Source organism: Ictidomys tridecemlineatus, chromosome 10 (assembly GCF_052094955.1).
Source record: "Ictidomys tridecemlineatus isolate mIctTri1 chromosome 10, mIctTri1.hap1, whole genome shotgun sequence".
In the NCBI taxonomy this organism is placed as follows: Eukaryota; Metazoa; Chordata; class Mammalia; order Rodentia; family Sciuridae; genus Ictidomys; species Ictidomys tridecemlineatus.
Genome location: NC_135486.1, coordinates 32,720,684 through 32,737,972, shown reverse-complemented (window position 1 = coordinate 32,737,972; position 17,289 = coordinate 32,720,684). Strand labels below are relative to the sequence as shown.

General features: G+C 36.9%; 1 protein-coding gene across 6 annotated transcripts in view; it reads right to left on the bottom strand.

Moving 5' to 3' along the window:
- Positions 1-1,016: 1,016 nt before the first annotated feature.
- The window catches only part of Mdm4 (MDM4 regulator of p53), a 35,983-nt gene continuing 19,710 nt past the window's right edge, over positions 1,017-17,289 (bottom strand). For 3 of the 6 annotated variants that reach the window (XM_005330297.4, XM_040276956.2, XM_078022657.1), the window contains 5 exons: positions 16,921-17,020; positions 15,051-15,208; positions 12,920-13,069; positions 11,072-11,152; positions 1,017-8,203 (listed from right to left, as the gene is read on the bottom strand). In XM_005330297.4, coding sequence (XP_005330354.1) covers positions 7,631-8,203; positions 11,072-11,152; positions 12,920-13,069; positions 15,051-15,208; positions 16,921-17,020 — 1,062 coding nt within the window. In that variant the 3' untranslated portion in view covers positions 1,017-7,630. Of the gene's footprint in view, positions 8,204-11,071; positions 11,153-12,919; positions 13,070-15,050; positions 15,209-16,920; positions 17,021-17,289 lie in introns of those variants that run through there. The other 3 variants (XM_078022658.1, XM_078022659.1, XM_013360822.4) reach the window with 2 other exon arrangements.

Genomic DNA, 17,289 nt, shown 5'->3' with positions numbered 1-17,289 from the left:
TGAGTTACCAGATTCAGTTTACCTTCTTCCAATCTCAAAGACAATACTCAACCATGATAAACCTGTAGCACCAATAACTCTTAGGTGAGCTGGATACAAAAACCCAGCAAATAAAACATTATGCTGTCATCACATTAAAAAGTAGCTTTATGGCTCAGTAGGAGTACTTACCTACCACAGGAAGCCCTAGGTTCCAACCCAGGTCACAAAACATGTTGAGGATTGCACAGAAAAACTGGCCACTACACTCATCTAGGGACTATCATTTATTTACATGGCAGTCTATGAATGGTGCCCCAGTTGTGCTCTACACACCAGTCTGCAACAACTATATGGTGACCCCCTTCCATGCTGAAGCTTGGGACAACTGACTTGCTTCACTCGCCTTAAACCTAAGAGAATGACTTTATTAAAACGCCTGGGCTGGGGATGTGGCTCAAGCGGTAGCGCGCTCGCCTGGCATGCGTGTGGCCTCAGCACCACATACCAACAAAGATGTTGTGTCCGTCGAGAACTAAAAAATAAATGTTGGAAATTCTCTCTTTAAAAAAAAAAAAAACACCTACGTTACAGAGCCAGAGCCATCGAGCTCGTTATCAAGCTCTTAGACCATATGCAGAACCCAAAGGCCACAGACCAGTGGCTTTAAGGAAGCCCCTGAAATTGAACATAAAATGCTAAGCTATTTATAACTGGTTTCATAAATTTCATTAGCTTTTCAAGGACTATCATCTCCAAAAGTTTAAGAACCACTGCTAGTAGGCACATATATGCTTATATTTTGCGACGAATTCTCTGTATCTCTTGCACTAATCCCAAAGACATAATAACCTCATAATTTCTAAAAATACTCTGCAAAATTTGAGGCTTTCCTTCAGTACTGAGGACCTGAAAATGAAATACAGCAATTACTCTAATACGTAACATGAAGGAAAGTTACTATTGATTTTCAGTCCAATAACTTTCCCAAATCATAGCTCTATATAAATTATTTCCCCAATAATGACAACGTAGTATGAAAGTGAAAATACTTTAATATATACATACATATGAAAAAAAGCCAAAAACACAATAAAATCAAAAGGCATTGAAAGCATTACATAGTGCAAACACCAAAAAGATACAGAGCTATTAGCCTAGAGGTACTTATAAGAACCAGGCAGAATATATGAAAATAGACCCCTCAGTCCTCATGTAGTGAGCTGGTCACTTCTGAGTTACTTTAATTGCCTTTTTCTCCTACTTTATGAAACCTCATTTGCTATTCCTGCTGACAATGACCACCTGATTAGAAATATGAAGAAAGACACGGCTTCTGTATAGTGGCAGTACAGTTCACGCCACCTACTCAAGTGTAGGTAGAATTTTTGCACATCAAGGCCACAGGTCTATCAGGGTACAACCTTTAATCCAAATGTACACAATTCTCTCAGACACCGGGTGATAGAACTCTTCTAATCAAGAGTATCATGTCAAAGACAGGACAGGAGCCAGAGCATAGATTTTGGTAAGCAACACCGGCTTTGTTAGGCAGGCATGAAAACCTCAGCTTCCAGGACATGAGGTATTCTATATACCCCAAAGCCTGATCAACCAAGAATATAATAACTCCTTACACCTTCTTCAAGGCAATAATAGGTTTTAAAGGTTCTCCCCCATACTAAATTCCCATAACAAACATGAGGTAGAAAGGGTAAGTGTGTGTGTGTGTGCTCATTTTACAAATGACAAAACTGAAGCTTAAAGAAGTTCAAGGCTGAAACTCAAATAAGGGGGATAATCTTTCTCTATCCAAAAGGCATTAATTAGTGCATTGCTATGGACTACAGAGGGTACTAAGAGGCTGATTATGACTTCTGTGCCGAATGCTGAGGCGGCCAAAAGACATTCAATTTTCTATTGGTTTTAAAATGGTGTAAGGGGCGGTGGGCAAAGGGAACATTTTGATTCTTGGTGAAAAACAAGACAAACAACAGGGAAAAGGAATAACTCTCCCCTGCACGAAGCGGACACAATGCTGAGAGTATGGGAGCCAACTGCTATCACATCACACACACAAAGGAAGCCTCAACTACCACTGTTATAATGTTAGACAGGAGTTCTAGTGTCATGGCTTCCCTCCCTCATGGTTGGAACCCACAATCTCACTCTGCAACACAGTATTGCTCAGGACTGGATGAAAGGGGAATCTAAAGACATTATAGTTGTCCAAGAGTGTCCAAGAGTGACACACAAGGCCTCTGGTATAAAAGCAACATCCCAAAACAGATAACTTTAAGAGGACATAAGAGCAACAGTGTGAGGGTGAAAGGAAGTGGAAATGTCTGTTGACAACAAAGTACTTACTGTTAAAACACAAAAATGCCTTTGGGTAAGATATTAAATTTGCTGCTAACTCTCATGTGTTATAATGACAATGCCAATGGCATTTGCCCAATTACAGAACTGCTCTGAGAAAAGAATTGCTTTGACAACACTATCTGGCCCTTTTAAGGGCCTTGACCTTTCTACCTGAAGAAATGGGGAAGTTCTACTAGCTGTGCTGTGCAACCAGAGAGCACTTAATGAAGACCCTAAGTGGGAGTAACTACTACCTGCAAGTGAGGTGGCTTCATGATTTCAGATAGGCTACCAAGAAACATAAATCACTCCTTTATACAGATATGACTATTTCTAACATTTTCAATCATTCAAAAGGCTACTGGAGGTTCAGTAAATCTAAAAGGTAGGTTTACTGCAATAATTTTAACAAAGCCCCATTCGCCAATAATAGCATTACATGAAATTGCACATTCATTACACCAAAAGACTTCAAAATGCTTATTTCACATTCTCCCACAGGAGGGGAGATTTGGTGTTGTCTATAAATGAATATAGCAAAGATAATAAGGAGAGCTTTGCCAACACAAATGACATCTCAAAACAGTAAGGAAAAATTGTCCCCAAATTCGGTCTAGGAAACCACTTTCTCAACTGTCTAGATACTCATTTCCAGTTTGGCCTTAGGATGCTCAATATTTCCCCTCCTATGTTAATCTATAGCTCATCTACTCACAAATCAGAAAATCCAGCAAAGTAAACTCACTGTTCTCTATGGCAGTGCAAAATTCCAAACATTTGTAAACACTGTACATTTTAATTTTGGCACAGGGAGAGCTTGCAGGTTCTTTGAAGTGTAGATTTTAAATACAGCTAGTTCTTTATCTACAACCACTTGTAGCAAAGGCAGCATCAGTTTTGACATGGTATGTGTGCATGTACCTATACACTCAGCATGGGAAGGATCATCAAAATTATTCTTTATAAGTCTGAACAATTTAGGCACAAAATGGGTTAAACAGAAAACAAAAAATTCACAGTATCTAAAGCCACATACTTTCAGAAGTTCACATAGCTCTGTGGAAACAAAATCCAAATAGGTGGTCAGCAAGTTTCCTCTTTTCTAAAGTATACCAAGAGGTGTCATTACAATAGCTTTCTAGAACCCAAAAACATTCATTAACTTCTTATTAATTACTTTTCAAAGGAGCCAACGTGGCATTGAATTGACATACTCAAAAAGATGTCACAAGGATCTTTACCTTTAAATATAAACTCATCCAGGAGCTGGGTTGTGGCTCAGAAGCAGAGCGCTTATCTCGCACATGTGAGGCACTGGGTTTGATCCTCAACACCACAATGAAAAAGTATAACTAAAAAAAAAAAACTCATCCAAACCAAGGAACATTCTACATATTACATACATCTAAATATACACAAATTATAACTAGACCCCAACATTATCTCAAAAACTTGGCAGTGATTCAATCTTAAATTACCCAAGTCTATGGCAGTTTGAAGGATGGATGGCCTGGCCGAAGTTGGTTCTACTGTTTCAGCCTACGATCAGACATGATATCTTCAGATGGACTATAAAGAAATAGTAATACCAGCTTAAAAACTTGGCATAGATTATCAGAGTCTGATTAAGCACTAAAAGAAAAAATCAGGGGCTGGGGATGTGGCTCAAGCGGTAGCGCGCTCGCCTGGCATGCGTGCGGCCCGGGTTCGATCCTCAGCACCACATACCAACAAAGATGTTGTGTCCGCCGAGAACTAAAAAATAAATATTAAAAATTCTCTCTCTCTCTCTCCCCCCTCTCTCACTCTCTTAAAAAAAAAAAAAAAAGAAAGAAAAAATCAGATGCTGTGATTTCATTGATGTCTTATGGCATTGTGCAGCAGAAAACACTAAACTCCACTGATATTTTAAAAGCTCCTTCCTAATAATCAAGATTAGTGATCTTGTAATTGAATGCCCAAGACAACATTTGAAAAGTGAAAGGGGAGAGATGGAGACAAACCAGAAGTAGGATGCTGAAAGATAAGGGAAAACTGGTGCTACCTCCAGAAAAGCAGAGGCTTCGTCCCCACAGACACAACTAAAAGATGAAGGGTCTACCTTTTAGTTAACTCTAAAAAATTTCACAAACTATACCCCTGCTTTAGAGGCAATGAAAAAACAAAATCAGAAATAAATTAAGATAGTTTAGTTTTCTGCAGGTAAACAGGAAGTTTAACCCCTAACACTGCAAAACAAAAACTAAAGAAAATGAAAACATACCTTGGATTCTGTACGCAAAGTATTTGGTGCTGGGGTTTGGGGGAGTGGAGAAGGCAGTGAAAACCCCAGCTGAGAAAAAGGGAGGAAACTGAGTGGACTCAGAAGTCTTGAGTATGAATGTACCAAAATTAGCATAATAAATATACAAACATAAATAAATGTGTAGTTCTTCTCTCATTTAAGTCTTACAAAAAACTGCAAGTTATATAAGTGGATTGCAGGGCACAACTACAGATCTTCAGTTCTGATTTATAAGTTACAAAAGCATCTGACTGGCAAAAATCCAAAAAAATTGGAGAGCTATCAAACTCTTACAAAGTAAGTATAGAGGGAGGCACAGAGATGAAATTTTCTAAAATTTTACAACATTCACGATGTTCTAACAAAACATTTAGTAAGTAAGCTTTACTTACTGGGGGAAAACTAACATCCCTAAATGCAGAGAGCACACCACACTTCAGCTTCAGTTCCCAGGAAAAAGCAATACCTAGAGAAAATGGTTCAGAGTCCCTCTGTTACCTTACTTTTCTCACAGTGGGAGCAGTTTTCTGATTTCTCTAAGCCTGACATTTACCAGGTCTTTCTTTTGGGAGAAATGTTAAAAATCTTTCTTCTTTCTAAAGTCTCATTTTGGCTATAAATCAGAGTCTCTAAAAACATTAGAAGATATACATTTTAAGGTTATTACTTGTCCCAAATTCAACAAGTACCACTCTTTAAAATATTTATCAAAAGTTAACAGCTATTTTTAAGATTTGCTAGTCGTGAGACTTGGACTCTAGTAACCCCCAATCACCAGCTTTATCATTTGGCTTCATGTGCAAAGAGGGACTGAATACATCAGTCTTAAAATTCAGAAACTGTGGCTAAAGTGATACAGTGCTCGCCTAGCATGTGTGAGGCACTGGGTTCAATCTTCAGCACCACATAAAAATAAAAAAACATTGTGTCCACAATTTTAATTTCTTAAAAAATTTTAAGAAAACTTCCCTTCTAGAAACTAATATGATAAAGGGATCTTGTGCTGCCTACTTCTTGTTTTGAACCTACAAGAACAGGAAATAAAAGCCCTCCTGGGGCAGGGATTCCACTAGAGTACTCTAGAAAACTTGAATCAAAGTCTCCAAGAATATTTGTTTAAATGGCCCAGACCTCAGAGCTCCCATCTCTGGGAATTTGGGTACTTTAATAAGTAACCAGGTGATTTTTTTTTTTGGTCCCCAAGTTCATTTGCAAAATGATGTATTCCTATCCCTGATACATCAAAATTTTACTGTGTATGATGATATATGTATGGTAATAAGGAAATCAACTTGAAAATCTTCAGTGTCTACATGTATTGTCCTAAACCTGATGTTAGAGATATTCATTTTTCTTGAACTACTTCCCTTTTTACAACTGTCATACTCCCTAATTCTCTCACGCAGATCTTACCTTAGGTCTTTGCCCTGAGGTATGAACAACTCCAGAGGTACAAAGAGACTAAAAAAACCCTGGAAGGCTCCTAAGAGAAAATGAATACAAGAAAGCAAAGCAAGTGGAGCTTTGGTTAAAAAAATTTGTGCCTTTTCTTTTTAAAAACTAATCACCGAGGGCTAGGGATATAGCTCCGTTGGTAGAGTGCTTGACTTAGATGCACAAAGCCCTGGGTTCAATCCCCAGCACTACAGAGAAACAAAAAAAGACAGAACTTATCACTGAGAAGGCTCTGCCAGATATACGCTCATATATTTACCTGAACTACAACTAATATTTTCTGACTCAAAGTTTCATGTGATTTGGCTCATCAATCTTAAAATGATAGATTTTGCCAGTTTATGTGACAGTATTTTCTAGAAATTTAATCTGCTAAATTTATAGCTCCAAAACTTTGACAAAAATATTTCTAAAGTGTACATATAATATACAATATACTAAGATGGTAGGTATACCCTTTGTAATTTTAAATTTTAAAAATGTGTGTATGTGGTGCTGGGGACTGAACACAGGGCTTTGTGCAATTACTCAGATTAAAACTCATCCAAAGGGAACATTTCATTATGTAATTATATCTAGATTTTTTAAATGTGCAAAAATTTACTCTTTCTCAAAATTATTTTAAGGGTGTGTTAGCCAAATATTTAATAACATTGCACCTAGTTTAAGTGATGTGCAGTGGCACATGCCTATAAACCTAACTACTTAGAAAACTTAAGGCAGGAGGATCATGAGCTGGAGGCCAGCCTGGGCAACACAATGAGATCTTGTCTCTTTTAGAACTAAAGGGGAGGGGAAGGGGAGAATGGAAGGACAGCAGAATAAAATAGACATTATTATTGCTGTGGGAATATACGTGATTGCATAACCAATGTAATTCTGCAACCTGTACACTCAGAAAAATGAGAAATTAGATCCATTTGATTCAAATGTATGCTATGTCAAGATCATTGCACTTGTGTTTAAAAGTGAGTGGCAGAGCACATGCTTGAGGCCCTAGGTTCAAACCATAGCACTGCAAAACAAAACAAAACAAAAACACTTTCTTCTAATTTTTCTGAACTAGGCAGCCCGACTACAAAGTGATTCACGGCACTTCATAATTTAATCAGATTATTTGTTTTTTCATGGTTAATCCTAGTATTTTTCTAATAACTACCTTGAATTTTGACTCCAGAACAACATTAAATAGAAGGCTAGGGAATAAAATTTTAAAAAGGGTTAATCTTCAAATAATCTGATACGTGAATGAATGAATATTTATGTTTATACTGGTAACTGTTCCCTCCCAGATCTTCATCTTTGGAGGGAGAATTAAGTGACTTTTATGTATCTTTTCACATTAATGAAGCCCCCAAACTGATCATCTAGCTCTAAAATACTCAGTCTTAAGTTCCATATAAGCTTCAAAGCAAAAATAATCCAAAACACAGATGTTTACATGTACAAATGAACACATAAAATGGGTTACAATTAGTAGAGACAGTCAATACTGATGTTTCCATACGTGATCTGGTGCTCCTAATTAATATTTCTTTGCAATTGATTCAACTATGCTATAAAAACCTTAATAACTAATTGAATCTCTTTCTTGCAAATAGGACATGAAGCCCCAGCCTTCTTTAGTCTTCTGGCACAGGGAAAACAAGTCGTAAGATGGCTTGTCCTTCCATGAATAATATTTCCATCTCGTGGTCTTTTCTCACACAAGCTACATGGCTTCAAGATATTCTGGCAATCCTCCACATTTTCTACATCTGTTCTCTGCTCAGAGATGTTATCTGATTGTTCTCCCATACTTGAGATGGTCTCTTGGCTTTCAGAACTGTGAGCCAAATCCAAGAATTCCACTGAGTTGCAGGGATTTAAAAGTTTAGAATTTCCTTCCTTTATAGATACATCTTTAGGTCTAACAACTGGAGCTGAAACAGTTCTTCGGCAATCAGGGACATCAATTCCTTCACTTTCCTTCTTTTCGGGCACGGCAGTGATGTCAGATGTGGAGAGAGAATGTGTTAATTTAGAACAATCTGAATACCAATCCTTCCTCAAGGCCCAGCAACGGAAACAGTACCTCTTGCTTGGAGAATTAAATTTCTTGCATTCAGTACACTGCCACTCATCCTATAAAGACAAATACAGCCAATTAATACTCAGTAGTAAACATGAGGCTGAGGAAAAGGGAAGGAAAGCTGAATTCTTGACATCTCACTAAGTTAATGATAGATGAAGAAGTCAAGACATAGCAGTGGTCCAGCCTAGAATTTGAATAAATTCTACAGCCACATGAAAAAAAGTCTTTGGAAATTTTACACTTAGGATACTCAAAACTGCCATTTTCAGGAGCTGGGGGTTTAGTTCAGTTGGTAGAGTGCTTGCCTCACATGCACAAGGCCCTGGGTTCAATCCCTAGCACCAAACCCCATCCCCCCAAACAAACAAACAAAAAACAACAAAACAACAGCAACAAAACAACAACAACAACAAAAACCTACCATTTTCAAGTCAAAATTTGATATAGCTATTTTTTTTAATATTTATTTTTCAGTTATTGGTGGACACAACAACTTTATTCTATTTGTATGTGGTGCTGAGGATGGAACCCAGCACCCCGCGCATGCCAGGCAAGCGTGCTACCACTTGAGCCACATCTCCAGCCCTGATATAGCTATTTTTAAGAAACTTCAATTATGTGGGTGCAGTGGCCCACACCTGTAATCCCAGTGACTCAGGAGGCTGACAAAAGGATTATAAGTTCAAAGCCAGCCCGAGCAACTTAAGCAAGACCCTGTTTCAAAATAAAAAGGGCTGCTCAGAAGTACAGCACCCCTGAGTCCAAATCTTAGCACCACCAAAAGGAGGGGGGGGGGGTTATTTTCTATCCAGTCAGAATAAAATTTACATTGTTTGCTCTTCCTTGATGCCTTTTTTAGGTCACTTTACTATGTACAACTCACTCCTTTATCCAATGAGAAGCTAAAGAATGAAGGACAATATTCTTTCTTTCCTACTAATTAACAAATATTATTAAACTTGACAAAGAGAAAACTAAAAATGAGATCTAAAAACTACTCAATTTTACTCATGTTCTCTCACTGCTCTCAAGATCACAGGTTATTAATTATATCCCTAAATCATAACCTCTGAAAAATGAATGTTCTTGTCCTGAATGCCCAAGTAATTTTCCCTCTACATACATTAGGAAACATTAGAGCCCTATGAATTTTAAATGCCTTACTTAATTCAAAGGTAGCTACCTGGAACAAGTCATGAGTGTTTAATGTAGATAATTGCCTGGCTTTGACAGGATCAATGATATGACACTGGCAGACTTGATTTCTTTCAGGACAAAGGCCAAGCACTTCAAGTTGAGAAGTCATAACTCAATTGTCCAGACTGAGCAGCAGGGACACATCCATCTGTTAAACTGGGTTGTTCTCCAGAGAGCCACAAAACATCCTCACTAAGTTTAAGATCCTCCAATCTCATCTGAAATGCTACACAAATACTCAAAGGAATTTCAGAGATTTGGAATTCATAATTGATAATATGCCACAGTTTAACTGACATCATTTGTTCTCTTTTAATAATAATAATAGGGCTTAATAAAGTCAATGGCATCTTTGATTTGATGTATTTACAGTCTATTTGCTTAATAGATTTAGGTAAAAGCATTTATCTCTGGTATTTACATTATGGTCAAGAACACTTAGTGGACCAATATGTTCTACTTTATCACTTTATGTAAATAACTTCAAATAATTATCATAATGATCAACAGCAGTGCAGAGGGAGCAGGGGGAGTATGGACACCAGGAACAACCTAAATAAGTGTCTCTCACCAAACTACAAAATGTAAAATACCCTTCTTAGTTATCCTCCATTTCCTTTCTCCCAAAGTGAGTTAGCTACAAGAGGCACTAGAAGGAAAAATGGGGAAATAACATAAAAAAAAGAGAAAAGGAACATATACATTTGGGGTTAGATTTGTCAATTGATATAAACTCATACCTATTATCTAAAAGGTTAACACTAAATCTTAAATAACCTTCAATTAATATTAAACTATATGGAAACTAAGCTGTTTTCCATTTGGACACAATATTTTTTTTTAATGTGGTACTGAGGATCGAACCCAGTGCCTCACACATACTAGGTAGAGTGCTCTGCCTCTGAGCCACAACCCCAGCCCCTCCATTTGCTTAAGAGAACAATGACGGGCTGGGGATGTGGCTCAAGCGGTAGCGCGCTCGCCTAGCGTGCATGCGGCCCGGGTTCGATCCTCAGCACTATATACAAACGAAGATGTTGTGTCCGCCGAGAACTAAGAAAAAAATAAATAAATGTTAAAATTCTCTCTCTCTCTCTGTCCCCCCCCTCTCTCTCACTCTCTTTAAAAAAAAAAAAAAAGAGAACAATGACAAAATTATTTTGTACTCGTCAAAAAAATTTAGATAGCCTACGGTTCTGTACATGGAATTACGTAAAGATAATTAGTAGGAAAAAGTAACACAGGAGTACTTTAAATATATCTCCATCATGCCATGTCCAAAGAGTTTTGAAGGCAGGAACACAGAGGAATTTTGGTCATCCTTTCCAAAGTAGGGAGAAATTTGATCCTTTTCCTTTCTCAAATTCCAATAAACCCCTAATAAGTAAAAAGCTGGGTGCATGGCGCACACCTGTAATCCCAAGGTCTTGGGAAGCAGCGGAAGGAGAATCCAAAATTTAAGATTAGCCAGGGCAACTAAGTGAGACCCTGCCTCCAAATAGAAACAGCTGAGGATATAGTTCAGCGATAAAGCACTCCTGGATTCAATCTCTGGTACTTCGGAAGGGTGGGGGCAGGGACACACATAAAAAAATCTGGTATCTCTTAGCAACAAGGAAAGGTGGCTAGTAAAGGGAAGGGGGAGGTATTCCTTCAACAAAGTGTACTGCTGGGATTAAAGATGTGGCCACTACAAAACAGCTTTTACTGGACATTCATACCTCAGAGGTAACTTCTATATCAGTATCATCACTTAAAGACTTAGAGTCCTCAAGGTCATCATTTTTCCCCACTTCAATCACCTGTGAAGGCAAAAAACATCTCATTAATAAGGTTTATCTGTTATAGGTATTACCTGAAAGCAAGACAAAATAGCTTCAATCTAAAACTACATTCTGCCTCCATCACTAGCACTTTTAAAAGGGAGCTAGCTTAAATGAGACCAAAAACATGGTTCAGCACACACCCAGCTGACATTTTACTAGCAAATGATTGAAAAGGCCCTCAGAAGAGTTACCAAATATCTTCTACATTTAGAAGGGAGGTGTCCAAATTTACAACTACAGAAAATAAATAACATTAAGAGTAAAACAGTTACGAAATACTAAAAATAGAAATCGATCTTGGGAATCTAGGTAGACTCGAAGAATGAAAACAAAGCCATTTAAAATTTTATTCTTCACATTGAAGAATAAAATTAAGCTAGCATGGTGGTACACGCCTGTAATCCTAGCAACAAGGGAGGCGGAGGCAGAAGATCACAATTTCATGCCAGCCTCAGCCACTTAGGAAGACCCTGCCTCTAAGTAAGTAGATACATAGATAGGAAGGAAGGATTGGGAACATAGTTCAGTGGTAAAGCAACCCTGGTTCAATTCCCAGTACCAAAACAGAACCAAAATAAAGAAGACTAAAAACTGGTTATGCAATATTCTGGTTGCCTTGCCAAAAAAAAAAAAAAAAACAGGAAACAAAAAGTTAAGAAATGTGGGGAATATCTACTTAAAACCTTAACTTTGTGGTCCAGTAAATAGAACAAAAACAATTAGGAAAACAACTAGGAACCTCTACATAACTTTCTCACAAAAATTCAAGCCCAACTCTCTATGTCAAATGTTTTCTTTTCATGCTAGCCACTGATATTCCTTTTAATGCTATCTATAACTAGTCTAAGAGAACCTAAGCATCTATCTATAGTGATCAACCAAGTCCAATAAAAATCTCAGAAATGAATGGTGACAAGGAATTCAGGCATGGGTTGTGCCTCTCCTCCCACATATTTTTTAATGGATGTTTAATGAAAATCTTCTGTAGGCTGAACACTAGATCTGCTGCCCAATTTCTTTGAGACTTATGCTGCCAGTGTCACTTCATTTTTGTGTGTTCACACCATTTATAACACTCCTCTCTTCTCCCATTTTAACTCTAAAATCGGTATAAAAAATTCTCTATCTTATCGTTTAGATATAAAATGATCATGAAAGCTATGAATATTTCTAAGATACCAGTATTTCTTCTCATACAGGAGCAAATACTGAGACAATTTAGAAGCTTGTCTTGTTAGCACAGCAGGATTTCTTTTCCTTTAGTGCATTACAGCTATACGAAATAGTTGGGTTCATTGATAAAATCATACATGCATGGAATTTAATTTACTTCATTTTAATCCCCAATGCCTGCCCCTTCTTTTGATCACCCCCTCCCCCTATTCTTCCTCTACTTATCTTCCTTTCGTTAATTTTTTTTTCTAAATTGGTGCTTTATAGATATACTTAAAGATGGACAAAGGAGAATTTCTAGAAGAGAAAACTTCATAATGAGAAACTAGATAAGCAATAGGATAAAGAATAGCTTATTGCTTCTAATTAGGTAGGGGCTTCACCATGAAACTTTATCTTAACTTCTGGAATAACTTATTATGAACCTTAAAATTGGATATAGGGAAACATTAAAAACTAAAATGGGACAAGTGTGTGAGAAATTTGTTGTACAAACAGATAACAGCGACCTAAAGAGATCATGCTATGAACACATAAAAACAATCAACATTAAATTTTTCCAGAACGTACCTTTTTGTCACTCACTTTCCCTACTTCTTCACTTGCTTGTTCAGTATCAGCAGCTTCAACTTTTATTCCAACACCTAACTGCTCTGAAACTGACTCATTTAAAAACCACAAATCATCTGTAGTATCTGAAACAATGGCAGTACCTATATCCTAATAGAGAAAAACAAACATGAACTTCTATAATCAGTGTTTATCAGAAAATGTTGAATAGAAATGAACCAAAAACTCAGTATCTTCACATTACATCTCCAGAGAACACCTCACCTTTCCTCAACAGAATTGTATATATTCAACACATATCTAGCTGACACCTACTATGGATAAACAAATTCATGGATATAAGTGTATATGGCAAGGAATTTTCTACTTTAATAGTAAATCAGGTATAATATTCAATAAATAGTACCAAAGAGTTTAAGGATTTAAGGACCCAAAGTTACTTAAACTTAATAAAATTCATTGACACTTGTTTCTACAAGTGGCCCTCTGGGATTTGTAAAATCATTCCATTAATTCTGACATATTCTTTCCTTTAATGGACAATGACTGCTTCCTGAAGAAATACTAATGGTAACCTAAAACCTATTACATTGCCCTTGCTATATGTCCATTCATTTATTCAAAAACTACTCAGTAAACGCCTGTTACGTACCAGACACTGTTCTATGTGCTAAGTAAGGGAACAGAGCGGTGAATATTACATCTCAGTGAGAGTAAACAGATAATTAAATACATATATAAGATACAGAATTGGATAATAATTGCATATATAAGATGCAATGGAGAATATAAGGTGAGGAACCAGAGTATCTTGAGAAGGAGACTAGGGATAGTTTGGCAGGGCTACCACTTAAAACTGCACAACTACAAAAAAAAAAAAAAAAAGGTAAAAGGTAAATGTATCCCAGTGGAAATGTTCAACATGACAGCCTTGGTGACCAGGGATAATTATAAGGAAATTCCATTTTCGGTTAAGTCCTAAATCATGAGAAGGCAATAAAACAATTTTGGGGAAGACAGTTCAGAAAGAGGAAAAAAACAAATTTATGTTGCCTGAGGGAGGAAGGAATTTTGGGCTACGGGGTCAGAAAGAAGCCTGATATATCTGGAATGTACATAAAGAATGACAGATGAGGAAAACCAGACAGTTCAGTTACGGCTATGGAAAGGATCCTAGAATTTATTCTACTTGCTTCCTGAAGCCACTGAAGAATTATACATGCAATTATACGTGTAACTTATCCTTTAAAAAATTTATTCTTTGAGTGGGGTGCAGTGGTTCACACCTGTAATCCCAGTGACTTGGGAGGCTGAGACAGGGATAAGAAGTTCAAGATCAGCCTCCACAACTTAGCAAGATCCTGTCTCAACATAAAATAAAAAGGTCTGGGGGCCAAGGTTGTGGCTCAGTGGTAGAGCACTTGCCTAGCATATGTGAGGCACTGCATTTGATTCCCAGCACCACATAAAAATAAAGGTATTGTGTCCATGTACAACAACAATAAAATTTTAATTAAAAAAAAAAAAGGACTGGAAATGTAGTTCAATGGTAGAGTACCCCCTGGGTTCAATCACTGGCACAAAAATTTACTCTTGAGAAAAAAATTATCTATTAGACGAACAAGAATAACAACATTTGTGGTGTGAGGTGGCTACCATATTTGTGTGAGAAAGAATGATTACTTGAATTAATTTATGACAGTGGGACAGTAAAAAGTGGTTAGTGAGGTTCTGTATATGTTTTGGATAAAGAGTTAATAGCTATGAATATGGTCTATGACAGAACAAATCAGTATGTCCTTGTGTTTGGCAGGAATTATTGGGTAGTAGTAGATTTATGAAAAAGGGAAGGCTCAGGAAAGTTTAATAAAACTAAAAAATCAAGAGTTCATTTACATATCAGATCCAAAGGGGGAGATGTTAAATAAAGAGTGCAATATGAAAGTTGGGCATTTAGGAGAGAAGTCAGGGCTAGAGATATAAATGTGGGCATCATATACATATAGACAGTATTTAAAGTCAAAGGAAAAAAAAGAATTCTTAAGACAATGCAACTTATGGTCAAGAGTAACCAAGAATGTTACTCTTTAAAAAAAAAAAAAAAAAGTCCCCTTTCAAACATGAAATTTACCTGATTTGTCTGTAAATCAGTTGAGCCATTACTTCTGGGTGTATAGTTGTTTCTCAAGTTTCCTAAAAACCACCAAGGCAGGCCAGCTACATCCCACTCCTCAAACCCAAGGTCCAACCTAGATGTGTCATCTTGGCTTAAATTTATCAAGTCTTCATCTATAAAAATTAAATAGAAAGAATAACTATGTATACAACATTTAAGAACTCACAGTCTCCTCAGAATACTAACAATCTCTTTATAAGATAGGTAAAAAGAAATTCCTATTCTTAATTAGAACCAGAAATCAATTATTTGTCTTAGTGGCAGAACCCAAATTACTTCCTGTTTAGGCTTTATTAGCTAGTAATGATAATAGAAGTAGATGATCATTTATGAAGGAATCTAAATCTCAAAAACTATTTGAACAATGGTATCATTCTAAAAAGATTTCTAAACCACCACATACTGGCATTTTAAACATTCACATCACTGTAATAACTAAACAATGACTTGCTCTAGTCCACGGTGCCTGGTAATGGCTCAATCTACAGGACTGCAAAATCACTGACGACACAGTGGCCTAACCCATGAGATCAAAATGGGCAATCACAGGGTAGTTAAAGCAGTCATACTGTTATCGCACACTTTGAGGCAGTTCTCAATAATTCATATACTTTTGTAGATAACAACCATTTATTAACAGTGAACTCTAGTTGTCAAATATACATATACATTAAGTCCTTTCTGGATTGGTAGACTCTTACTGGAATTAAGCATTCAGAAACACCACAAGTATGAAGGCCCATTTATTTCACATAAAAGATCTTGTATTGTACGTGTGAACTACACTCAAGGCAATTATTACTGTAAATCTGCTATCACATGAAATTCTTTCCCATCCTCTAGGATTTTGTTCTAATTCACTCTTTGCCTACTTTCTGACTCTTTTCTACCTACCTCATACACTAGGCCTGCCAAAGGCAATCAGAGGTGCTTAAATGTGCTGAGCTCTATAGGGGTGTAAGAATTTCTGCAAAAAATTAGTCTCTTGATCCTTCATCTACTTATAAAATAAGTCAACCCTGCTTATCATAGGCATATGGGTGGCATCTTTCTATTTATTCGTTGATTAAATGATCAGAAGTCAAATTTCTGAGATGAAGTCATAAGTATCCTCATCTATTCAAGCTCTATTACTGTTAAGGAAATGGAAATCTTCGCATTAAAAATTCCGTCCATGGGTTGGGGTTTAGCTCCAGTGGCAAGAATGCTTGCCTTTCATGTATCAAGAAGCCCAGGGCTTGATTCCTAATACCATTTAAAAAAAAAAAAAAAAAAAAAACCTCACCCTATCTATAGATCTCTCTTAAAATCCTAAACTATTTATTCCCAAATTTCCATCACAAACTTCATATTCTGACTTGAATTAATGCTTCTTTTATTTTGTTATTCTTTTATTTTACTTACTGTTTTATATACAGGAGCTACCAAGGCAGATGGATTTATGTATGCAAAAAATTCATCAGTAGCAAACCAATCAATAAGCAACTATTTTCTAATCTTCTCCAAGGTATCCTAGCTAACAGAAGATCTTACACTACTGCAGTAATCCCAGGTTGCTAAAAGAGCACTAGATCACCTTTAAAGTTAACAATGGTTGAAAAGGATTTTTGAAAAGAATGAAAAATATGACATATGTCCCTCGTAGTTCATATGAATTACTTTGAGTTACTCTTATCTTCAAGTTTCTATGATGGTCCTAATTACAGCTAGTGCTTAAGATATCCAGATACCTTTTCTAAAAAAAGGTATTCGCACCCCTCCACAAAAAAAAGTGTGTGTGTGGAGGGGTGCGAACAGGAGAAGGAAGTCTTAATCCAAAACTTACCTTCTCTAGAATTTCTGCATTTATGCTCTGAGGTAGGCAGTGCGGGAATATCACCCTCTTCAATTCTTTTCCTGGAATTAGAACTTTCCTCTGTACTTTGCTGAAAGAAGGGAAAGATGTCTATCAGTATAGTAGAAATGACTGAGACCAGGGGATGTAGCAGTTCCATTCTGGCTCACCAGTGTGTGCAACACAATGGGTTATGCACAAGATCTCTACAATTCATAACAGTCATCCAGTAAAGCAACACAACGCCTCTCTTCAACCCATTATGAGCAAAGATACAAGAATCCCAAACCTGCGAGTGGGGGACAATGACCTCTGCAAAAAGGTCAAAACTGTTTTTTAAGAGTATTTACCTGTACACTA